At 42.6% G+C, this 25,689-nt stretch overlaps 1 protein-coding gene across 1 annotated transcript in view; it reads right to left on the bottom strand.

Moving 5' to 3' along the window:
- Positions 1–25,689, bottom strand: part of GRAP2 (GRB2 related adaptor protein 2) — a 152,868-nt gene that overhangs the window by 69,340 nt on the left and 57,839 nt on the right. Inside the window, exon 2 of the mRNA XM_075286885.1 lies at positions 8,782–8,867. Coding sequence (XP_075142986.1) covers positions 8,782–8,859 — 78 coding nt within the window. The 5' untranslated portion in view covers positions 8,860–8,867. The remainder of the gene's footprint in view (positions 1–8,781; positions 8,868–25,689) is intronic.

Genomic DNA, 25,689 nt, shown 5'->3' with positions numbered 1-25,689 from the left:
GCATTCTATTAGCCCGATGAAGTAGAGCTGAATGTGTGTGCTAAGCACACACATTCAGCACTGCTTCATCACGCCAATACAATGCATTAGCCAGTGCTGATTGGCCAGAGTACGGAATTCGGCCAATCAGCGCTGGCTCTGCTGGAGGAGGCGGAGTCTAAGATCGCTCCACACCAGTCTCCATTCAGGTCCGACCTTAGACTCCGCCTCCTCCGGCAGAGCCAGCGCTGATTGGCCGAAGGCTGGCCAATGCATTCCTATGCGAATGCAGAGACTTAGTAGTGCTGAGTCAGTTTTGCTCAACTACACATCTGATGCACACTCGGCACTGCTACATCAGATGTAGCAATCTGATGTAGCAGAGCCGAGGGTGCACTAGAACCCCTGTGCAAACTCAGTTCACGCTAATAGAATGCATTGGCCAGCGCTGATTGGCCAATGCATTCTATTAGCCCGATGAAGTAGAGCTGAATGTGTGTGCTAAGCACACACATTCAGCACTGCTTCATCACGCCAATACAATGCATTAGCCAGTGCTGATTGGCCAGAGTACGGAATTCGGCCAATCAGCGCTGGCTCTGCTGGAGGAGGCGGAGTCTAAGGTCGGACCTGAATGGAGACTGGTGTGGAGCGATCTTAGACTCCGCCTCCTCCAGCAGAGCCAGCGCTGATTGGCCGAATTCCGTACTCTGGCCAATCAGCGCTGGCCAATGCATTCTATTAGCCCGATGAAGTAGAGCTGAATGTGTGTGCTAAGCACACACATTCAGCACTGCTTCATCGGGCTAATAGAATGCATTGGCCAGCGCTGATTGGCCGAATTCCGTACTCTGGCCAATCAGCACTGGCCAATGCATTCTATTAGCCCGATGAAGTAGAGCTGAATGTGTGTGCTAAGCACACACATTCAGCACTGCTTCATCACGCCAATACAATGCATTAGCCAGTGCTGATTGGCCGAATTCCGTACTCTGGCCAATCAGCACTGGCTAATGCATTGTATTGGCGTGATGAAGCAGTGCTGAATGTGTGTGCTTAGCACACACATTCAGCTCTACTTCATCGGGCTAATAGAATGCATTGGCCAATCAGCGCTGGCCAATGCATTCTATTAGCGTGAACTAAGTTTGCACAGGGGTTCTAGTGCACCCTCGGCTCTGCTACATCAGATTGCTACATCTGATGTAGCAGTGCCGAGTGTGCATCAGATGTGTAGTTGAGCAAAACTGACTCAGCACTGCTAAGTCTCTGCATTCGCATAGGAATGCATTGGCCAGCCTTCGGCCAATCAGCGCTGGCTCTGCCGGAGGAGGCGGAGTCTAAGGTCGGACCTGAATGGAGACTGGTGTGGAGCGATCTTAGACTCCGCCTCCTCCAGCAGAGCCAGCGCTGATTGGTCGAGTTCCGTACTCTGGCCAATCAGCACTGGCTAATGCATTGTATTGGCGTGATGAAGCAGTGCTGAATGTGTGTGCTTAGCACACACATTTAGCTCTACTTCATCGGGCTAATAGAATGCATTGGCCAGCGCTGATTGGCCGAATTCCGTACTCTGGCCAATCAGCACTGGCTAATGCATTGTATTGGCGTGATGAAGCAGTGCTGAATGAGTGTGCTTAGCACACACATTCAGCTCTACTTCATCAGGCTAATAGAATACATTGGCCAATCAGCGCTGGCCAATGCATTCTATTAGCTTGATGAAGCAGAGTGTGCACAAGGGTTCAAGCGCACCCTCGGCTCTGATGTAGCAGAGCTGAGGGTGCACAAGGGTTCAAGTGCACCCTCGGCTCTCCTACATCAGAGCCGAGGGTGCGCTTGAACCCTTGTGTAGCCTCGGCTCTGCTACATCAGAGCCGAGGGTGCGCTTGAACCCTTGTGCACACTCTGCTTCATCAAGCTAATAGAATGCATTGGCCAGCGCTGATTGGCCAGAGTACGGAATTCGGCCAATCAGCGCTGGCCAATGCATCCCTATGGGAAAAAGTTTATCTCACAAAAATCACAATTACACACCCGATAGAGCCCCAAAAAGTTATTTTTAATAACATTCCCCCCTAAATAAAGGTTATCCCTAGCTATCCCTGCCTGTACAGCTATCCCTGTCTCTTAGTCACAAAGTTCACATTCTCATATGACCCGGATTTGAAATCCACTATTCGTCTAAAATGGAGGTCACCTGATTTCGGCAGCCAATGACTTTTTCCAATTTTTTTCAATGCCCCCGGTGTCGTAGTTCCTGTCCCACCTCCCCTGCGCTGTTATTGGTGCAAAAAAGGCGCCAGGGAAGGTGGGAGGGGAATTGAATTTTGGCGCACTTTACCACGCGGTGTTCGATTCGATTCGAACATGGCGAACACCCTGATATCCGATCGAACATGTGTTCGATAGAACACTGTTCGCTCATCTCTAGTTGTTATATAAAAATGAGCCTGTTTTGGGGACTTATAAGGGAAACAGGCTTGTCATTTTGAAGAAAAATTTGTTAATGTGCCTGGTTGATGGCGTTGGTATTGGAAGAAACAATGGTGGGGTTGTTGTTTTTATTTTGCTATTATTATGCCAACAGTGTGGCTGTAGCAAGTGACAAGAATCTGAAGAAAAATTTGTGGCACTCAGAATTGACTTTATAGAAAAGCCACCAAAAATGATCCCTTTAGGGGAGCAGATCTAGCACCAATGAATGACAATTACAGAATTTCAAGAAAAATTTATGTCACACTATTAGCGTGCCTGACCTGCTACCTGAAAAAGCTAGAATTTTTTCTATAATGCAATGATCATGAAAACAGCACTTAGAAGCCAGAAGAGAACCTGGATTATCCTCCCAGTTATCCCTGTATGGGGACAAAAATCGCAGCAACATAATGTTGGGGGAGTGACAATTTATAGAAATTCAAGAAAAATTGTTGGACACTATCAGCATGCCTGGCTTGTTGAAAAAGCCAAAATATCTTCTGAAATGGAATGGATTCTATAGTCATGAGCATGGTACTTGGGAGTCAGAAAAGAACTTGGATTTGTGTTCAGACATTCTCTCTATCCCCAACTCTATGATTTTCTGCCTACATGTCTAAAATTGATGAAATCTAACTAAACTTCACTCCCTTCGTCCTCCTTCTATAATTCTGTTGCTCTATAGTAGAAAATTGCAGCAATTGCCTTGGATCATGCACTGATGATTATAATACAACATTTTCCAAGCTTGTAATATCATAAAATGGATCTATGTCTTCTCCTGCAGTATCCTATATTCTGTATGTGACATCGGCACTGCAACCTCTCCACCTATCACTCTTGATTGGTTGCGAGGCTGTCAGATGATGTCATGTGAAGCCATACTACATCACAGAGCCCATGTGATCCTCCTTGTCTTCTGTATTTTAACTGTACAATACATGTCGAAATGGCCTTTTTAGTTTGTCCAAAATGAAGTGAAAGGTTTCAGTTTCGACAAAATCCAAAACTTTTGGAAATTTTGTGTCAAAGCCAGCTTGTTGAGAATCAGTTTGTTCATCTTTATCCATATCCCCTATTGCTCCTTTCTTCGCCACTTCCCATTGTTATTAATTTTACTGATTAGTAAAACATGTAATTGGAGATTATTTCTTAAAAAAGCCATAAATGAAGTCTAATCCCCCTACTCCTATCCATCCTGTGTGTGCTATAGTGGTATAAAGCTGTTAGAGTATGTGAAGCTCCAATAGCTGTAGATAGTACAGATAATACACTTACTGGGTGTTTTGTTGCAGAGCAGTCCCCATTCTCAACTGCTGTTAGATCATGTGGTGAACAGTGAGACTTGGCTAACTCTACAGCATATGCTGTGTGTAAGGGAATTGCTAGAGGAGCAATTCCCCAATAGCTGCTGGGAAACCTTGGAAGGAGGGGCACAACAACACAGTAAGCCCTAAGCTAAACCCACCACTGCCCCTACTTGCTTGCCTCATTGCCCTAGGCGGCAGAGGACAACTGGTCGACAAAGCCCTTCCTGTATAGGTGACAACACAGAACGTAGACAAGACCAGCAACACAAAAGGGAGGTCAGCTAGCCAAAGGTCCAGTAACAGTTGAGCAACGCAGTACAGAAACAAAATCCAAGAGAATAGTTGATAGGGAAGGCCAGAGGTCAGAGGCAGTAATACAATAGCAGCAGACAGAGGAGCTAGCAGGGACAAGGTCTAAGGTCAGAGTCTCAATAGCCAGCGAGTCTGAGTGGGTGGATGGCCTGTATATAGAAAGTAGAAAAACAGCGAAGAAAGCCGGCAACTCTTCTGAAGGCGTTGTTCGATAAAATTTAACTTTTAATTGTAAATCATAAAAATAATCAAAAGAGTGTACAAAAATAAGCAAGAAACAAAAACTCCCCCTAAAAAACGCCTACGCGTTTCAGAACATGACGTTCCTTTTTCAAGGCATGTATAACACAATCACTACACTCTTTAAATAGTCTGACTTCCCCAGGTCAGAGGTACAAGCTCTGGTCAGTCAGTGTCAAGTACAAACAGATGATGCTTCTCACAACATAGTTGTTAATAAACAATACTTCATATATAGACATATACTAACGCAGTCCAAATATGATACATGGCTACTCTTGCCATAAAAGTTACTGTTAGATAAATTCAAAATATACCTGACCTTGTTCACATTAAGATATACACTCACCGGCCACTTTATTAGGTACACCATGCTAGTAACGGGTTGGACCCCCTTTTGCCTTCAGAACTGCCTCAATTCTTCATGGCATAGATTCAACAAGGTGCTGGAAGCATTCCTCAGAGATTTTGGTCCATATTGACATGATGGCATCACACAGTTGCCGCAGATTTGTCGGCTGCACATCCATGATGCGAATCTCCCGTTCCACCACATCCCAAAGATGCTCTATTGGATTGAGATCTGGTGACTGTGGAGGCCATTGGAGTACAGTGAACTCATTGTCATGTTCAAGAAACCAGTCTGAGATGATTCCAGCTTTATGACATGGCGCATTATCCTGCTGAAAGTAGCCATCAGATGTTGGGTACATTGTGGTCATAAAGGGATGGACATGGTCAGCAACAATACTCAGGTAGGCTTTGGCGTTGCAACGATGCTCAATTGGTACCAAGGGGCCCAAAGAGTGCCAAGAAAATATTCCCCACACCATGACACCACCACCACTAGCCTGAACCGTTGATACAAGGCAGGATGGATCCATGCTTTCATGTTGTTGACGCCAAATTCTGACCCTACCATCCGAATGTCGCAGCAGAAATCGAGACTCATCAGACCAGGCAACGTTTTTCCAATCTTCAATTGTCCAATTTCGATGAGCTTGTGCAAATTGTAGCCTCAGTTTCCTGTTCTTAGCTGAAAGGAGTGGCACCCGGTGTGGTCTTCTGCTGCTGTAGCCCATCTGCCTCAAAGTTCGACGTACTGTGCGTTCAGAGATGCTCTTCTGGCTACCTTGGTTGTAACGGGTGGCTATTTGAGTCAATGTTGCCTTTCTATCAGCTCAAACCAGTCTGGCCATTCTCCTCTGACCTCCGGCACCAACAACGCATTTCCGCCCACAGAACTGCCGCTCACTGGATGTTTTTTCTTTTTCGGACCATTCTCTGTAAACCCTAGAGATGGTTGTGCGTGAAAATCCCAGTAGATCAGCAGTTTCTGAAATACTCAGACCAGCCCTTCTGGCACCAACAACCATGCCACGTTCAAAGGCACTCAAATCACCTTTCTTCCCCATACTGATGCTCGGTTTGAACTGCAGGAGATTGTCTTGACCATGTCTACATGCCTAAATGCACTGAGTTGCCACCATGTGATTGGCTGATTAGAAATTAAGTGTTAACGAGCAGTTGGACAGGTGTACCTAATAAAGTGGCCGGTGAGTTGTACATTGATCAAAAAAGACGCACATTCAAAAGATATATGTAACGATCGTTTCAACTTTGTTTCATTTAAGAAGATGTTCTGAGAACATCATATTTTGACTGCATTTGTTTCTTGCTTATTTTTGTACACTCTTGTTTATTTTTATGATTTACTATTAAAAGTTAAATTTTATCGAACAACGCCTTCAGAAGAGTTGCCGGCTTTCTTTCGCTGTTTTTCTATTTCCTGCATACAAGACATGTTTTGTCCGTGATGTGCCGTGCACCCTGAAGAATGGATAAAGTTTGCTGCTCAAACATTAAAAAATTGGGTGAGCTCTGAAAAATATTTAGTTTTGTTTGTGTATAGAAAGCCCAGGACCAGCCCTAGACTTGATTGGAAGACAGGGTGTCAATCACAATGGCAAGATTAGAATTAACCATTTAATGAACAGAGAGAAACAAGGTGCAAGAGACAGTGGTGGTGAAAATTCAATTACTGATATAGAGCAGTGTTCACACAGTGCAAAGAAAAACACTAAGCAACGAATCAAACTGGACACACCTCCTGCGCCGCAGCATGCGAGCAGAGGGTGGCGCAGAGATCTGAATAGGCAAAGACATTACACTGTGTCTCTGAGGTCTCTGTCTCTGTAGGATTTGGGTAGTCTCAGTTCCCATAACAACTATAATATCTATATGCAATAAAGCGTCTGCTAGGCACATTACTAGCAATACCATTAAGGGAAGTATGTCACCAGAACCCAGCATATCAACTCAATTATGGTCACCTTTACCAAACACTGTTTTCCCCATGTGAAGTGTTGCCTCCATTGTTGACATACTGTCATTTTTTTTAATATGCAAATGAGCTTTTTGGAGCAATGAGGGTGTTGTCACCGCTCCACAGATCTAAACACCATTGCTCCAGAAAGCTGTTGTAACTGGTTATTTTTGAGGAACATTGTCTGCACAGTCAATAACCAGAATCAAAATTTCATATATCTAGCACTGAAAAGAAAGAAACCTTGCATACACATCAAACAATGGATTTACAGTCCTATGAAAAAGTTTGGGCACCCCTATTAATCTTAATCATTTTTAGTTCTAAATATTTTGGTATTTGCAACAGCCATTTCAGTTTGATATATCTAATAACTGATGGACACAGTAATATTTCAGGATTGAAATGAGGTTTATTGTACTAACAGAAAATGTGCAATATGCATTAAACCAAAATTTGACCGGTGCAAAAGTATGGGCACCTCAACAGAAAAGTGACATTAATATTTAGTAGATCCTCCTTTTGCAAAGATAACAGCCTCTAGTCGCTTCCTGTAGCTTTTAATCAGTTCCTGGATCCTGGATAAAGGTATTTTGGACAAACAATTCAAGTTCAGTTAAGTTAGATGGTCGCCGAGCATGGACAGCCCGCTTCAAATCATCCCACAGATGTTCAATGATATTCAGGTCTGGGGACTGGGATGGTCATTCCAGAACATTGTAATTGTTCCTCTGCATGAATGCCTGAGGATTTGGAGCGGTGTTTTGGATCATTGTCTTGCTGAAATATCCATCCCCGGCGTAACTTCAACTTCGTCACTGATTCTTGAACATTATTCTCAAGAATCTGCTGATACTGAGTGGAATCCATGCGACTCTCAACTTTAACAAGATTCCCGATGCCGGCATTGGCCACACAGCCCCAAAGCATGATGGAACCTCCACCAAATTTTACAGTGGGTAGCATGTGTTTTTCTTGGAATGCTGTTTCTTTTTGGACGCCATGCATAACGCCTTTTTTTTTATAACCAAACAACTCAATTTTTGTTTCCAAAATGAAGCTGCCTTGTCCAAATGTGCTTTTTCATACCTCAGGCAACTCTATTTGTGGCGTAAGTGCAGAGACGGCTTCTTTCTCATCACTCTCCCATACAGCTTCTATTTGTGCAAAGTGCGCTGTATAGTTGACCGATGCACAGTGACACCATCTGCAGCAAGATGATGCTGCAGCTCTTTGGAGGTGGTCTGTGGATTGTCCTTGACTGTTCTCACCATTCTTCTTCTCTGCCTTTCTGATATTTTTCTTGGCCTGCCACTTCTGGGCTTAACAAGAACTGTCCCTGTGGTCTTCCATTTCCTTACTATGTTCCTCACAGTGGAAACTGACAGGTTAAATCTCTGAGACAACGTTTTGTATCCTTCCCCTGAACAACTATGTTGAACAATCTTTGTTTTCAGATCATTTGAGAGCGGGCTGTCCATGTTCGGCCACCATCAAACTTAACTGAACTTGAATTGTTTTGTAGAAAGAAATGGTCCAAAATACCTTCATCCAGGATCCAGGAACTGATTAAAAGCTACAGGAAGCGACTAGAGGCTGTTATCTTTGCAAAAGGAGGATGTACTAAATATTAATGTCACTTTTCTGTTGAGGTGCCCATATTTTTGCACCGGTCAAATTTTGGTTTAATGCATATTGCACATTTTCTGTTAGTACAATAAACCTCATTTCAATCCTGAAATATTACTGTGTCCATCAGTTATTAGATATATCAAACTGAAATGGCTGTTGCAAACACCAAAATATTTAGAACTAAAAATGATTAAGATTAATAGGGGTGCCCAAACTTTTTCATAGGACTGTATATAGACCAGTTAGAACTCTCAACCCTAATAGTACAGCTGCAATAACCGTTGTGACTTGCGTAGAATTACTTCCTGTACGGTTTCCTATATGGGTCATGGTCATGCTTGTGCACTTGTAGGACCCCAGCGGATCTCTGGATGAATGGGACATCCCTTTATTATACTTCAGTGACTTATGCTTTGTTCAGTGGTACAAATATAAAAAAATATGTCCTAAAATCTATGTAGCTTATGATAACCATATAAGAGATATAGAACAATTCTCACTTACCTTCAGTATATCTCCTTTTTTGAAACTTAGCTCATCCTCCCCAGATGCGTTGAACTCGTAGAGAGCGCGGGCTTCCATCCTCCTCACTGCTAAGAAGTAAGACAGGAAAATGCAGTAAGTGTGAAGTAATAAATAACACAAACCTGCTGTCTTTAGGAGATATTACTGGAGTGAACCCAAACCCAAGATGATTTATTAACTTCCTTGATAACAGTTTTATTTGACACATCTGGCTTTATTAAACCCTACCTATTTCCATTCAGCTGAAATCACATTATAAGGCTGTGGTCACACTAACATTGTGTGACCCTTCGAGGACTCCATCCCCCATTCTGCTTAAAATATGTAGAGGAAAAAGTTCCGCAAACAGGACTTTTCTCTTCACCGATTTCGGACAGAAACTGAGTGGAAATGTGGCGGACCCCACTATAGTCTATGGGGTCCATGGTTTCCGCAGGTAACCACTTGGGTTTCTGTTTTTTGGGTCCCCAATCGGACCTGAAGAACGGAAACCTGAACCCCAGTGTGAACCTAGCATAACTTAGGTTCAGACTGTGCCCAATACTTAGTGATGATCCATGGATGTAGCAACAAGGAGTCAACCAGGTGTACAAATCTGCTCTTCAGCATAATATGGAGAAATCTTTTTGAGAAGATCATCCAAAATTGTACTGGAAAGGAGGAGCTGAGAAAATTGCTATATAATTTTGTGAGCGAAATGGTATAATTTCTGTTTTATTCATTTATATATTTGCTGTTTTTAAGCTTAGAAACAGTCAGGGAGACATAGGGGCGGTCCTTTTTGATGATTGACAACTGTCCATATATGACTGTGCATACGCAGCATAGCGCAGGGATACTGATTTGGCAGATTGAGAAACTATAGACCAGGGTCAGGGGTACGCATATGTTGGCACTCACTCATCCTAATGTGTATGATTATCCCCTGACTCTGTTCTATAGTCTCTCACTCTGCCAAATCAGTATTCCTGCGCTATGCTGAGGAGGTCCAAAAGGCCGAAACAGCGCTGTCCATAGCTGGGAATCTGTTCCTTTTGGAATAGAAATACTAATTTGGCAATAAACTCTGCATCATGTCAGTAGGCTATTTAACTGAGTCATGCATGATGTTAATGGGGCTGTCCTTGGAGACAGGCAGTAAACAGAGGCACTGTTCTCCTAATTACATCCTGGAGAATAGATTTGTATATTTTTTTCCCAGAATTCCTAGCGGAGCAGGAATGACTTGTAAGTCTCCGTATGCCTATGTAGGCACACACTTTCCAATATGGAGTCAATTTTTGACAAGAGCAAAAGATGGGGAGTATGGTCCCTTCTTCCTCTCCATATCTCCAGCACTTCAGATCAGTCCTCGAGATGATCATGTGTAGCTATGATACTCGGTACCATTGTGTTAGTAACTTATAGCTAGCTTCCTGGAAGCGGGAGCTAATAGACGCCTTGTGCGTGAGTTGAAATATGCAATCTCTCTGCTCCGCAGTCAAGGTTATTCAGAGGTTTGATTCTCAGTTAATGATGAATGGGGGCTGTGGTTGGTCCGAGGGATAAACAAGTAGAGTGAATGCTGTCCAGAGAATGCGTCGCATTACAGTCTCAATACATAGTGTTTCAGTGCGGTCTGGTCAGTTTTGTAAGATGTTAGAGTAGGTAGTGTACATAAGATATTGCAGCTGGAACGCCTTCTATGGAAGTCTACGTACCTGTGTGGTGCTGTCACTCCATACCAAATAAATCAAGATGTTTAGCTTCCATTTTTTAGCATTTGCATATAATTAACATGTCTATCGAACCTGGGATTTCCATAATTCCAAGACTTTTACTTCTTGGTTTTTCAAGTGTATGCCAAGCTTCTCTACAACGGGTTACCCGCAGATTGCAATATATTTGCCATGTGACATGTTCCCTTTAAAAACATTTAGAGAAAATTTGGTCTGTATAAGTGCTTAGTCTTCTCTAGGGGAAGTCCTTTGGAGACACATCCCTATATTTTATAGATAATACACTATTGCTTGGAAGAAACCAATAGAGAGACACACCACTTATTCACACACAGCCAGTGTAGGAGTTTCTTTCTGCATTTTATTTGATGTGAATTTATATGATATTAAGATGTTCCAGCGTTGCACATTGCTCACATTTTTTTCTATTTTTAATTTATCTTTGATTTTACATGAAAAGGAAATAATTTTTTGATCGTTACAGTTACTAACGACCATTAGATCTTCGGTGTAGCCAAACATAGATGAAAGCTGCTTTGCCGACTTGCTTATACTTTGTAAGTAGCTCCACTGGATGGATATTTTATTTAGGCTAAGGCCTAGTTCACATCAGCATCGGTAATACGTTCGTGGGAGTCCGCATGGGGACTCTCCCGAACGGACTACTGAACGCATTGGCAAGCGGTGTGCAGTAAAAGCACACGGACCCCATAGATTATAATGAAGTCCGTGTGCTTTCCGCATGCAACATGCGGATAGAAAAGTAGTTCACGATCTACTTTTCTGTGTATATATATATATATATAAATAAGATTTTCTCTTAGTGTGGCAGTCTCTTGTCATAATAGATTGCCAATGGATAAGACCATGAATGCAGGAACTTTCTATGGTCTGGTACTTGGCAGCCAGAAATCATTACTGTGGACAGGTTATTGGGCAAGGACACTACATGCACGAGAAGATAAACCATCCACAATAAGGAAATTATGGCTGGGTTTTTGACAAGTGCCAGACCATAGAAAGTTCCTGCATTCATTTAATTATACAATTGGCAACCTATCAAGAAAAAGAACAGTCACCTCTAAGATTCTTATAGATAATTGTCTACAAATTTAAAGAGGACCTTTCACTACCTCCACCAATTCAAGTTCTTGCCAACTGTTTCCAGCACAGTTGGAATTTTCTCTCTGGCATCCACCATTCCTTAGTAACAAGTGCAGTTAGTTTTGATGCCAATCTTCTATTTAAGCTCTGTAATGTCAGAAAGGTGGTATGAGACAGTGGGCGTGACTGAGAGCTCCAATCAGAGTTAACCAGTGTCAGAGCTCAGACTCACGCCCCTTGTCTGCTCCTGCCTGACACCGCCCTCCTGACAGTACTGAGCCTAATAGTATATCAGGCACCAAAACTAACAGTATTGACTTTTTGGGAATGTTGGGGACTAGAGAAAAAAGCGCCTAGTAACTGATGTAAAGAGCTAGATTTCTTAGAGGTGGTGAAAGATTATCTTTAAATATGGTTATGTTAATGGGAAAACTCTTTAATAATTCATGGTGTCAGTAATGATTGATGCTCAGTTGTATGTATGTAATTAATATAATGCAGCCTATGCAGTAAGTTCTTCTGGTACCAACCGCCCCTCCCCCAGATGATGCAGAGCTAAATAATAGTGCCATATGTTTGTAACAGGACATTACCAGATAAACTATACATTAGTGCAGCCATAATATATTGCATAGTGTCTAAGTATCAGTGTAACACAACCTTTAAGTGAATCATAGCATAGTGCTAAAATAATACTGACATACAGTGACTAAATAACAGCTCTAGACATAATTTAATGAAATAGTGTAATGCAGTGTCTAAATAATACTGCTATAGAAGATTTGTGCAGGTTGCACCCCCTATGCCTGGCCTTGGCTCAGATATCCACATCATTCCTGCATCTTCTGGCTTATTTGTAATTGAGTAAATGTCTATTTATAATCCTAATTGTAATTTTGATTATTTATTTAGGACAAAGCTTTTCATTGAACCTACAAAACTTGAAGCCTAATATTTATTGTCTTGTTTGTCTTTTGATGATTTTGAGTCACGCTACGTTCATCTGCACTGGGAAGTCTTTTGGTGGACCAGAAGTATGGAAAAAGGAGAGCAATGAACCCCCAAAATGGCGAACATGAAGGGAGTCTGATTGGCCCCATTGACAATAATGCTGTACGTTGGGTGTCTATTTTTTTTATGTGAAATCACCAGATAAAAAAGTCAGACTTGATTTGTGATGGCTCTGTACCCCAGAAATGTACACTAGGTTAATACTAGTGTTTGGATTTCCATCCTTTGAGTCCACTTGGGGACCCAAAAGATGGAAACCCTATCCACTTAAGAAGTGGTTACATGCAGGGTACATCAGGTTGCAGGACTTTTTTCTCTACAAGCGTAATGGGGGATGGACTCTCGTGTGATCCTAGCCTAAGTTTTGTCCTCAGAACCCTGATATTTTACACCAATGTCAACTTGCATTAGTTGTGTAAGCTCCACTGTCTCAGATGTTTCTCCTAGTGCCACATCTGTGCACCTGCATGGCGGCAGAAGGCTGTGGAAGAGGTTAACACATCCTCCTGTTGCAATATGTAGGACCTGGCTTTCGGCTACTTTCCATTCTGCCACGGAATCTGTGTCATGGGAGAGTTTCCGAAAGCTCTTTATTCTGTATTCAATTTGTTCCGAAAATGTTTTAAGAACGTTGTCCCCTTTCATTAGGGGATGAGTATCTTTGCCTGAGCCTGGGGGCCCAGCAGCAATCTAGCCGAACGCCTGGTGCCTGATTAAACAACCATTACTGGCGTCTATTTTCTTCCTTCTTCTCCCCCCGCCTTTCTTGCATGACTTCTCCAGAAATGTATTTGCGCTCATGAGGACAGCCGGATCCTTTCCCCTGGCTTTGATTAAGAGGCTGAGAAAAGAACGGTTAATGAGCCCGCCCTAACGAGCACTGATCAGTTTGCTCTGAAAACCTGATGTGTGCACGCTTCACTGAGCCCTCAATGTCTGAGGGAGCTGGAAATGAAAGATTAAAAGAGGCGGGTTTATATAGCGGCGAACAAAGCCTTTGCTCCTCGGTGTGCGGCTGTGCTTACAATACAATAAGGTCCATTTATCAAGCCAATTGTTAGACTGAAATGATGAAGAGGTCATTTTATCAGCGTATTCAATTCTCAGGATTTGATCTATCTTTTTTATTAGAATTTTGTGCACGGATTAGTGATGGAAGGGAATATGATACGTATATATTTATGATGTGCAATGTAACATTTAGATGGAAATTTAGCGTGTAATAGTCCAGGCAGAGTCTACTTAGTCCAGGTACTTCAAGCGTCTGCAAATCAACATTAAAGATTTGCAAATCAGGTTGCTTGTGTCTTTAAGGCTAAGGTCTCACGCAGCGAATCTCTGCAAAAAAACGCGGTGGAAAAGTCTGTGTCAGAAACGCATCACAGTTTTTTTGGCATTGTTTTTTACAGAAAGTCCACAGAGTTTTCTTCTGTGGAATTTCTACCCTATTACACCTATACAGAAAATGCCAGTGTTTCCGTAGGTTTAAATGACATGCTGCGATTTTAAATTTTTTTCCAGTAATGTGTGGATCAGATTAACCAGAATTCTACCCACTTTGCAAGTACTGTAAAATGCAGCGTTTTTTCCGCCGTACCTCTGCCGCAGCCAAAATTATGTGTTTTCACATTGTGGAGGCTCGGCTTAAAGGGTTTTTCCGGCACCAAATCGATGCTTCATACTGATGACCAATCCATAGGATTGTCCATCAGTATATGATCTGTGGGGTTCAACATCTGGGTCCTGCACAGATCAGTTGCAGCAGGTGCCTTTTTTTTCTCAGTTTTTTGTGTATCTCCTATACACGCTAAAGAAATAAACATATGTATAACAAAACATATGTAATTGTAATAATTTTCTGGGCGAAATACTTTTTCTAGAAAAATTTCAGGGCTGCCAACGAGGGTTGCTTTGTGGGGTCTTAGTGGGGTCTTAGACTAAGTTTATTTTTGAAGTGTAGGAGAAAAAGGAATTAAACATGGAGAGAACATTGAAAAATGTCCTTGGGTGGATTGAAAACTTAAAGGGATCCTATCATTCAAACTCAATTTGTTCTCGTTGACACATCAGAATAGCCCTAAGAAAGGCTATTATTCTCCTACCTTTCATTGTCTTCTCCGTGCTGCCGTTCGCTTGAAATCTTGATTTTTGTTGGTATGCAAATGAGTTCTCTCGCAGCACGGGGGGTGAGCCCCAGCAATCAAACAGCACTGGAGGCATCCCCAATGCTGCGAGAGAATTCTCCAGTGTTGCCTCCATCTTCTTCAGGAACATTCTCTTCACACGTCTTCTTCCACAGGCTTCAGACTTCTAGGACTCGGCGGAAGAAGACATGTGAAGAGGACATTCCTGACGAATATGGAGGCGGCAGTGGAGAGTTCTCTCGCATCATTGGGGACGCCTCCAGTGCTGTTTGAGCGCTGGGGCCCACCCCCAATGCTGCGAGACAACTCATTTGCATGCCGACAAAAAACAGGATTTCAAGTGAACGGTGGCGCAGAGAAGACAACGAAAGGTAGGAGAAGAATAGCCTTTCTTAAGGCTATTCCAACGTGTCAACAAGAAAAAATGAGTTTAAATGATAGGATCCCTTTAAACGCCAGTTCTGCAAGGTAATTTTGCTAACTCCTGAGCCACTGCGTTATAATAAAAGCAGTCAGTTGTCATGGTTTATCACAGCTTATATTGAAGAGCTCTTGTAGAGCTATGAAAGTATGACATGGAATTTACTGAACTGCCATGACTTCTTATGTACACACACAATAATACTCTTACGGTCAGGACAGCAGAGTCAGAACTGTCAAGTCATGAGGTGGAATAAGGGCCCTTGCACAAGACCGAGTTCTATTCATGTGAAATGGTCCTTGTTTGGACATTGGGACTGGGCCTGAACTGAATTGATTCCTGGGTTTTGATTTTACAGTGTTCATTGTGCAGTAAAAACGCCATGCAGACATTTATCTGCAAGTCAGTATGATTATGGAAATTTACTACCCTGTATTGGGGTTTTAGTTGATGCACTGATGTTCCTGTTAGGTCTATTGGTCTCCCACCTTCAATGGGACGTGGCTTAGCTCTTCTTAGACCGGAGCCCCACGTGGCGTAAATGAAAACTGCAGCCATTTAGGGCTAGCTCACACGTGTTAGGGTGGTTGAGGAATTTGGTCAGGAAAAAATCTGCATTAGGAAGCTTTTTTTGAGGCATTTTTTGTTTCAGGTTTTTTCCTCCAACACAGTGAATGGACCTTGAAAAAACTGCCCAGAGTTTTTTGAGGCGTTTTTGCCATAAAATGCTAGCGTTTTTTCCGCCTTCCATTGACTTGTATTGATTTCCTGAGGCGGAATCCGCCTGAAGAAAGGTCATGTCGCTTCTTTTTTCTGCTAGTGGAAAAAAAACACTAGCGGAAAAAAGAAAGCTAGAGGTCTACATAGACTTCTATTGTGAGGTGGTGGATTTTGAGGCGGATTCTGCATCAAAATCCGCCCCCTCTTGTCCCATGCGAACGAGCCCTTAGGGTGCATTCACACGGAGGAAAATGGTGAGGAATTTGAGCGCTGAAAAAAAAGCCTCTCATTAACGTCAATGGGTTCCTTTTTCTACTAGCAGAACTGAAGGCATTTTTTTAGTGCTGAAATTCCACACCAAATTCCTCACCATTTTCCTCTGTGTGAATGCACCCTTAGTGTAAACAGAGTAGGAAGTCTAAGGCCCCACTGGACGTTCCGCAGCAAAAAAGCGCAGTGTGAAAAACGTGGTGGCAACACATCACGGTTCTTCCTGCAGCGCCTTAAACAGAAAGTTGTGTGGTATAAGGACCAATGGCTCAGATTTGTTCTGAATCCGAAACTGAGGAACTGCGCTCTCTTATTTAGTGGTTAAAAGTACACGATTTTATTGACTTCAGACAAACTTTCACACAACGCGTTTCGGGCGTTATACTACGCCCTTCCTCAGGTGTATTAGTTTCTACAATTAAAACACAACAACATACGTCTAAGCAATATGCGGTTGCAGCTCTCCAATAAATAGTTAAAACCAGCATCTCACTTTACATAAAATAAAACCGCCAGGAGATATCATCAGGACGGCTGGTTTGAGTCACACTGCGCATGCGCGTCTTTTAGATCGGGCGCGTGCGCAGAATATTGCAGTGGACGCACGCGCCGTTAGTATCTTCCGGACGCCGGCAAGTGAATTGTACCAGTGCACGTGCACTTGAGTGCGCGTACGCCAGCGCGGGAAGCAGAAGCTTCCGAATATGCCACTTCCACCAATGGTATAAATAACTATGCCGTCCGCCGGACTGACAAGCAACCAGCCCAGCGGTCACGGGTAAGTGATCATGCTTTTTTCTTTCTTGCGGCTCTAATGATAATGACAATGTGGTGCAACATGGTAAACTTGGACTCTGAGGAGAAGAGTATAGATAGATGACTCTTAAACTGGGTCCTCCAGTGGTCGTTTACCATTTTACTTCCCACTATGTAGATAATACTGGGCAGGTAGATAACACTGTGTGAAACATTGCCCACAATTTAGGGTGCTAACAATGAGATGTTCTGTAATTAAGTTTCAAAGAGGTCCATTGCTTACATTGTGTACATGATTTACATTTGTTTTATTTGATGTAAAGTGAGATGCTGGTTTTAACTATTTATTGGAGAGCTGCAACCGCATATTGCTTAGACGTATGTTGTTGTGTTTTAATTGTAGAAACTAATACACCTGAGGAAGGGCGTAGTATAACGCCCGAAACGCGTTGTGTGAAAGTTTGTCTGAAGTCAATAAAATCGTGTACTTTTAACCACTAAATAAGAGAGCGCAGTTCCTCAGTTTCGGATTCAGAACAAATCTGAGCCATTGGTCCTTATACCACACAATATTACACCTGCGAGGTGTCAGGAACTTTGCTGCCTCGACCTAGGAGAAGGAATTTTACATATGCATGTACAAAAAGTGTTGTGGTTATAATCCACAACCCTCCAAGGTGAGCCTTTTTCCTCATTTGAACATTTACTTATCTAGAAGTTATCACACTACGGTTGGCTCGGTGTCCCCTTTTGTTTTTGAGATTAAACAGAAAGTTTGCGGAGTTTTCCTCTGTGGACTTTCTGTTACAAATATACCTATGGTGAAACCGCTGGTGTTTCTGTAGGTATAATTGACATGCTGTGATTTCCAAAACCATGCCGCTTTTAGAAATCGTGGCATGTCTGCACAGCCGTTTTTACCACAAAGTAAACATGGAATTCGCTAGAATCCCATCCACTTTGCCCGTACTGTAAAATACTGTGTTTATTCCCACAGCGTTTCCGCTACGGGCAAATTTTGACGTTTCCGTCCTGTGGGTCCCGGCCTAAAAAAGCATTCGATTTATCACAGTGGCTAATGCTAGGTTATACATCCGGTGTATCTAGTTCACTTTGCAACAGACTTTTCCCCAATACTCAAGCCAGTTAGTACATTTTAATTCATATCCTTTTTGACACATCACTCCTCTTTCCACGAATGTATGATGAGGAGAAACCTGTTAAAAATACATAACTAATGTGATCAAGACCTCCTTTTGCTGCACATCCCCACATTGTGCCCCTTAAAAAAATTAACATATAGGACTCCCTAATTATAATTGCTGCACATGCGGTGGCCCCAAATATAACAGTGCTATACACCATGCCCTTTTCTACTAAACCACACTCCATTGTCAAACGAGGCAAAAAAAGTATCAAAAACACATAATGTGGGGCATAAGCTGTTTTTTTTTCTATTACACAAATAAAGGCAGAATTTTACTTATCTTACAAGTTGATATTGCCATAGTCGTCAGAATCCTTTAGAAATGATGTTCTCCTCCCCACTGACTTCTACAGCACATTCTGACAAACGGCCGTTGCATTTCAATACATATTTTGCAGTATCTAAGCAAGCAATAGTTCCTTACACCTGTCATCTACCTGGTTGTCAGCGTGATTCAAGAACACATTGGTAGACTGGGATACTGTCAACCTCAATTACTATTACAAAGTCAGTGTGTAGCCTTCTGACAGCTTCTTACTGCTAATCTCAAGAGCAGAAAATACAAGCATTCATTTAGCAGCCTCACATAGAAGAGAGAGTGCGTGAAAGAAACCCATTGTACATTCCTTGTAATTGACCATTATGTTGTATTTTTAGTATGTTCTTTACTTCTAGGCTCTTTGCCTTTTCTCACCTGTAAAGAAGAAGCTTCAAAAAATACAGCATATATCATATGTATCTGGTATTGGGAGTCACTAAGGCTGAATTGACTTCTACATTGGGATTCCCATTTCTTTAGGAACAGAAAAATGGAATTCCTGATGGGGTGGATCTGTTATATGATGGAGAAAACAGATCCAGATGGGCCCCATTGACTTTAATGGGGTCCATTGATTTCTGTTATGTTTGTTATTTTGCTGGACAACATAGAGTAGCTTGTACATAGCCTAACATACCAAATTGGGTTTTGCATTCAGCTCAGTTACCCCATAGACTGCACGGTTGTTTGTATAGTACATGTAGAAGTCTGCCTTCTAAACTCAATTACTTGCCTAGTTCCAATCTAATCTTACTCTGCGCAGGGCCTTACGTCAGGTGCCACTGCAATCTTCACTTGGTGTGTCGCGCTATGACATGTTATGTCAACTGCATAGTACACTATGCATAGCAAACGAAGAGAATAGGAGTCTGTAATATGCAAATAGAATCAACGTGAAATGAGCTTTCATTACGTCCAAAATGGAATTGCAAGGCAACATTGTGTATAGTTGCGAGATGAATCTCACGAGGTTTGCCCAACACTATCAGTGATTCACAGGTGACATGTCCTCTTATTGAAGTTGTCAGCTTTGCTTTCTTCTCTATCTGCATTCTCCTCCATCTCCATTTTTATGACATATAGTTCTCCCTAAATATAATATCCAATGAAAAAAATGTTCCCGCTCTGTCTTCAGATTTTTTAAAAAAATGGCCACACTGTGCCCTTCATTAAAGGAATACTGCTGCTGTGTGCCTTCATTAATAAAGTGCCCCAATGTGACCCTTATTACAAGATGTACCTCCGAATTAGGAAAAATACCACTGTGGACCGAGGCTATGATAGAAAATTACTCCAGTGTGCCCATGAATAACAAAATGTCCCACTGTACCCCTGAATAGTATGCCCCAATGAATGTGGAGTATTATGGACAATAGGTACAGCTGAATATAAAAGCAGCACCAGCACTACTAGACAGCTTTACTAGACTCTATACATCCGCTCACTACCATTATGATACAGGTAGTGCAATGATTACACCCCGCACCACCTCCTCCTTTCACCTCCATTCAGCCAGTGCTGTTGCAGTTGTGCTCCTAGGGAACAATGCAAACTCCAGGGTGTAGTCACTACACTGTCACAAGGATGGACACAATTAATTTCAAGGAAGGCGCCAGCCCCTTAAGGCCGGAGCCCCACGTAACGTAAATGCCGCAATTTACACTCCCTGCCAAGTGGATGGGATTCTGGCTAATCCCATTCGCACATTGCAGAAAAATATCCACAGTGGAAATCAAAAACCGTCACATTTTTGTAAATCACAGCATGTCAATTACAACTACGGAACTGCTGGCGTTTTCCATATAGGTATAATGGAAGCAGAGAGTCCAAAGAGGAAAACTGTGAACTTTCTGCAAAAAGCGCTGCAGGAAATACTGCAATGCGTTTCTACTGTGGTTTTTCCCACATTGTTATTTTGCTTTGGCTCACTACGTGGGGCCTTAACCTAAGGGTCACTGTTTTTTTTGTACTTGATAAATAGATTTGCACTGAAGCTCGAATAAGTCTCTACCTGCATATTAGACCCTGTCAAGTATTGCATGTTATTTGATACTGCTAAAAAATATAATTGTGGTGCCCCCTATCTCCTCGACTGCTGGTAACAACTGAACTGGCAAATTGCAAAATACAGACTGGGGCAAGGGTGGCGTAAAATAAAAAGATGCAATACTCACCTGTCCACTGGTCCTTTGCTCTGGCCCTGGGTCCCAAATTCCCTCCCATGCAGACATTGCCTTGGGTAACTTCATTGGTCACATACTGGCTATTGGTGACATCACTGCTGAGAACACCCGAGTGCTCCTGCCATTTATATATCACAAATATCTGTGATGGGAGTAATAGGGACACAATATCTTTGAATATACTTTTCTATATTTGCTATAATGTCTCGTGGTCTTGAGTCCCTGAAATTGCTCTAAGATGGTGCCAAATTTGTAGTTGAGAGACAATATAATGTAAGGTAATTTTACATATTCTAAGCCTGACACCTGCTTTATGCTATGTGGAAGGAAACTCTAACATCACACACTTGTGCTCAGCTAACTAACCGATACTGGAAACTCTCCAACATTTTTTATAACCACTTTGGCCTAGATTTATCAGGAGATGAATACACTTTGCAGCCAGAATAGTTTCAGTTTTACAGCGCGATAAATGAAACAGGTGAACGCTGCATTAAATTGCGATTACGACGAGCTTTAGAAATGAATTCTTTCTGGGTGTATTTCCAGTGCGGTCTTCATCGATGTGTGAAAAAAAATAAAAATTATCTTAAAAATTATGCTATTTATCTGAATGTCACACTCTAGTGAAAACCAGCAATTCCTGTGGTCCTGCATGGTCTATAACTGCTTGTAGTGATGCTTGGCGAAATAAACTGCAGCCTTCTGCTCCAGTACTCCGGGAACACATGAAGCAATGTTCATAGGAAGAGATAAAGATGGCCACACTGCGGTATGGATTAAGTTTACTTTTTCCAGCAATAATTTTAGGAAGGCTGTGTTGTAAATAGGCTTTTCTTGACCTTGTAAAAGGAAGAAATGTGTAATATACATAGGAGTTTTTTAAGTCTAGAAATCACTATATATGATGACGTCATCGCACCTACACATGCAAGCCGGGCCGCGGCTTTAAAGCAGGAGCTGCGCTCACAGCTCCTGCTTTAATCGTCTATGTATTCAGCTCATCGGTGTCCATCAGACGCCGATGAGCTGAAATCGGGACAGGCAAGTGCTGGGGCGGGCAAGTGCTGGGGGCCCCCAGAGGCTCTGTGGGCCCCGGCACTTGCCCGACTATGCCGTGCGCTGACGCCGGCCCTGGTGTCATCCACTCATTGCTCCAAAGAGGTGTCATCCACTCATTGCTCCAAAGGGATGTCATCCACTCATTGCTCCAAAGAGGTGTCAACCACTCATTGCTCCAAAGAGGTGTCAACTGCTCATTGTTCCAAAGAGGTGTCATCCACTCATTGCTCCAAAGAGATGTCATCCACTCATTGCTCCACATACGTGTCATCCACTCATTGCTCCAAAGAGGTGTCAACTGCTCATTGTTCCAAAGAGGTGTCATCCACTCATTGCTCCAAAGGGATGTCATCCACTCATTGCTCCAAAGGGATGTCATCCACTCATTGCTCCAAAGAGATGTCATCCACTCATTGCTCCACATACGTGTCATCCACTCATTGCTCCAAAGAGGTGTCATCCACTCATTGCTCCAAAGAGGTGTCAACTGCTCATTGTTCCAAAGAGGTGTCATCCACTCATTGCTCCAAAGGGATGTCATCCACTCATTGCTCCAAAGGGATGTCATCCACTCATTGCTCCAAAGGGATGTCATCCACTCATTGCTCCACATAGGTGTCATCCACTCATTGCTCCAAAAAGGTGTCAACTGCTCATAGGTGTCAACTGCTCATTGTTCCAAAGAGGTGTCATCCACTCATTGCTCCAAAGAGATGTCATCCACTCATTGCTCCAAAGGGATGTCATCCACTCATTGCTCCAAAGGGATGTCATCCACTCATTGCTCCACGTAGGTGTCATCCACTCATTGCTCCAAAGAGGTGTCATCCACTCATTGCTCCAAAGGGATGTCATCCACTCATTGCTCCAAAGAGGTGTCAACCACTCATTGCTCCAAAGAGGTGTCAACTGCTCATTGCTCCAAAGAGGTGTCAACTGCTCATTGCTCCAAAGGGATGTCATCCACTCATTGCTCCAAAGAGGTGTCAACCACTCATTGCTCCAAAGAGGTGTCAACTGCTCATTGCTCCAAAGGGATGTCATCCACTCATTGCTCCACATAGGTGTCATCCACTCATTGCTCCAAAGAGGTGTCAACTGCTCATAGGTGTCAACTGCTCATTGTTCCAAAGAGGTGTCATCCACTCATTGCTCCAAAGAGATGTCATCCACTCATTGCTCCAAAGGGATGTCATCCACTCATTGCTCCAAAGGGATGTCATCCACTCATTGCTCCACATAGGTGTCATCCACTCATTGCTCCAAAGAGGTGTCATCCACTCATTGCTCCAAAGGGATGTCATCCACTCATTGCTCCAAAGAGGTGTCAACCACTCATTGCTCCAAAGAGGTGTCAACTGCTCATAAGTGTCAACTGCTCATTGTTCCAAAGAGGTGTCATCCACTCATTGCTCCAAAGAGATGTCATCCACTCATTGCTCCACATACGTGTCATCCACTCATTGCTCCAAAGAGATGTCATCCACTCATTGCTCCAAAGGGATGTCATCCACTCATTGCTCCAAAGGGATGTCATCCACTCATTGCTCCAAAGGGATGTCATCCACTCATTGCTCCAAAGGGATGTTATCCACTCATTGCTCCAAAGAAATGTCATCCACTCATTGTTCCACATAGGTGTCATCCACTCATTGCTCCAAAGAGGTGTCATCCACTCAGTACTCAAAAGAGTTGTCAACCACTCATTGCTCCAAATAGCTCATTTGCATATTGACAAAAACAGTGATATCTTGGAAATGGAGACATCAATTCACAACAGGAAAACAGCATTTGACTCAGGTGACCTTTACCTATCTGTCTGCAGGGCTGAGTTGATATGTTGGGTTCTGGTAAGAGACTGCCATTAGGTCAAGGACGCACATATCTTAAACGCTGCAATTTACAAAAACAGTCCCTGCAAAGTAGATGGTATTTTAACTAATCCTTTCCACACAATGCAGAAAAATATCACAGCGGACATGCTGCGATTTAAAACAACTTTGCATAGCATGTCACCTATACCTACAGAAATGCCAGTGTTTTCTGTATAGCTGTAATTGAAGCAGAAAGTCTGCAGAGGACTTTCTGTGAAAAGCATTGTGGGAAAAACCACAATACATTTCCTGCATGTTTTTTCCCACAGTGCTTTTAGGCTGCGGCTTTAGCTTTAAAAGGGTTTACCCAATGTATGCATTTAACCCCTATCCACAGGCTAGGAAGAATTTTTTTCTACCTTGGGGTTATCAGACTGGTAGGACCCCCAGCAACCATGAGAATGAGAAACCACAAGTTCCCATGAGTGCTCCATGTGATTAGAGTGCTGGTGCCCATGCTTGGCCAATGTTCCATTCATTTCTATGGAACTGCCGCTGTCCTGACAGTCTTATTGGAGATAACAGAGCAGTGGCCACACATGTACACTTTCACATGGAGCATTCAGGGTAAGTTTTGGGCCTCGTTTTCAGGACTTCTGCCTATCCCAGAGCTGGTATCCCCTGAAATCAGACACATATTCCCTCCCGTGGATAAATGTTATCAATGGGAGAAAACTTTAATTACATTTAGAGGTACCGGGGTACCAAATCAATATCATAGTTCTGATAGTACTAGTGCGGTTCTTAAGTGTCCTTTAGGCTCCTTGTGGCACAGTGGTCTTATGTGACTATTACCTCTGTACCCCATATACCTTTTCCCTGTACATCTAATGAATCAACATCATATACAAAATTCCTATGAAGCTGAGGAAGTTCCCTTAAAGCTAGTCATCACCTCCCACACTTATCAGGGTTTGCACTTGACATACACCTTTCTTGTGAGAAGGGAAGTTGTGGGACTTCCAATATCAGTTACAAGTGTAAGAGCACAAAGTATAATGTAATAAATAGCACACACCATGCTAATGCCTTGTTTTACTTTTTGCAGTTTGCTCTTTATTTCTTTTAACATTACTATATCTTTTTATTAGTCTTTTTCACTTTACATATAGTATTCATAATGTCGAGTAACTCTATAAGCACATTATAATATTTCAGCCTGTGTAAGATTTCATATACAAGATGATCTATAGAATTTCATCACTAGGGGTATACAGTATATCGGTGCTCTGTGAGAGTCAGTAGATAACATAGAAGCCTGTGAACAATTCTTTTCTTTCACAACTGACCTCTGTATCTATGTTCCCTAATGTAACAAGACAGCAGGGCGTAACTTGAGGGGGTGCAGTCACACCAGGGCCCAGGAGCCTTAGGGGGCCCATAAGCATCGGCCTCAGTATTGAGATTTCAGCTTCCATTTGGCCCATAAGCCAAGGAGACCCACAGGTTACCCTAACCACACTAAGGTTCATTAACTCCTTAGCTCCTGTAACCATCACTATCAAGAATTCGCTGTAGGGATGAGGTAGGGAGCCCCGGACAAAATATTGCACCAGGGCCCACAAGACTTTAGTTACATCACTGGTCAGAGACTCCAAATAGTTTAGAGAGTGAGAGCTTATTCCTATATCAGTGTATTGTTCCATGCCTGGTATACAGCTGCACTACTTAGACTGCAAAACTTACAGGTTGCAAAAAATGTTGTGAGATTTCAGCTCTGGAGCCTGCTCGGTTCTCAATCTAGCTGTGAAATGTGATACTGGCTGTAATACACCATTGGGCATAAAACTACTGATTTACTAATTTCCTCAACTTTTTTATACTGTTTATTATTAAATTATTTTTTTAAAGAAAAGTTCAAGTAACATTAACCCTTTCTGACCCGCCATATATAAATTAGCAAGCTAGTGGCACTGTTAACTACCGTATTTTTCGGACTATAAGACGCACTTTTTTCCCCAAAAATTTTTTGGGAAAAGAAGGGTGCGTCTTATAGTCTGAAGGTGGCGCCTGGCATCCGCTGTAATAGAGAGGTGGAAGCCGGCAAGTGATAGATGCCATTACAGGTGCCGGGGCCTGAGACATCACTGCGCTCCTC

The sequence above is a fragment of the Leptodactylus fuscus genome, chromosome 9 (assembly GCF_031893055.1).
Source record: "Leptodactylus fuscus isolate aLepFus1 chromosome 9, aLepFus1.hap2, whole genome shotgun sequence".
NCBI lineage: Eukaryota > Metazoa > Chordata > Amphibia > Anura > Leptodactylidae > Leptodactylus > Leptodactylus fuscus.
The sequence above is the reverse complement of the archived record's forward strand: the minus strand, read 5'-3'. Positions and strand labels throughout refer to the sequence as shown.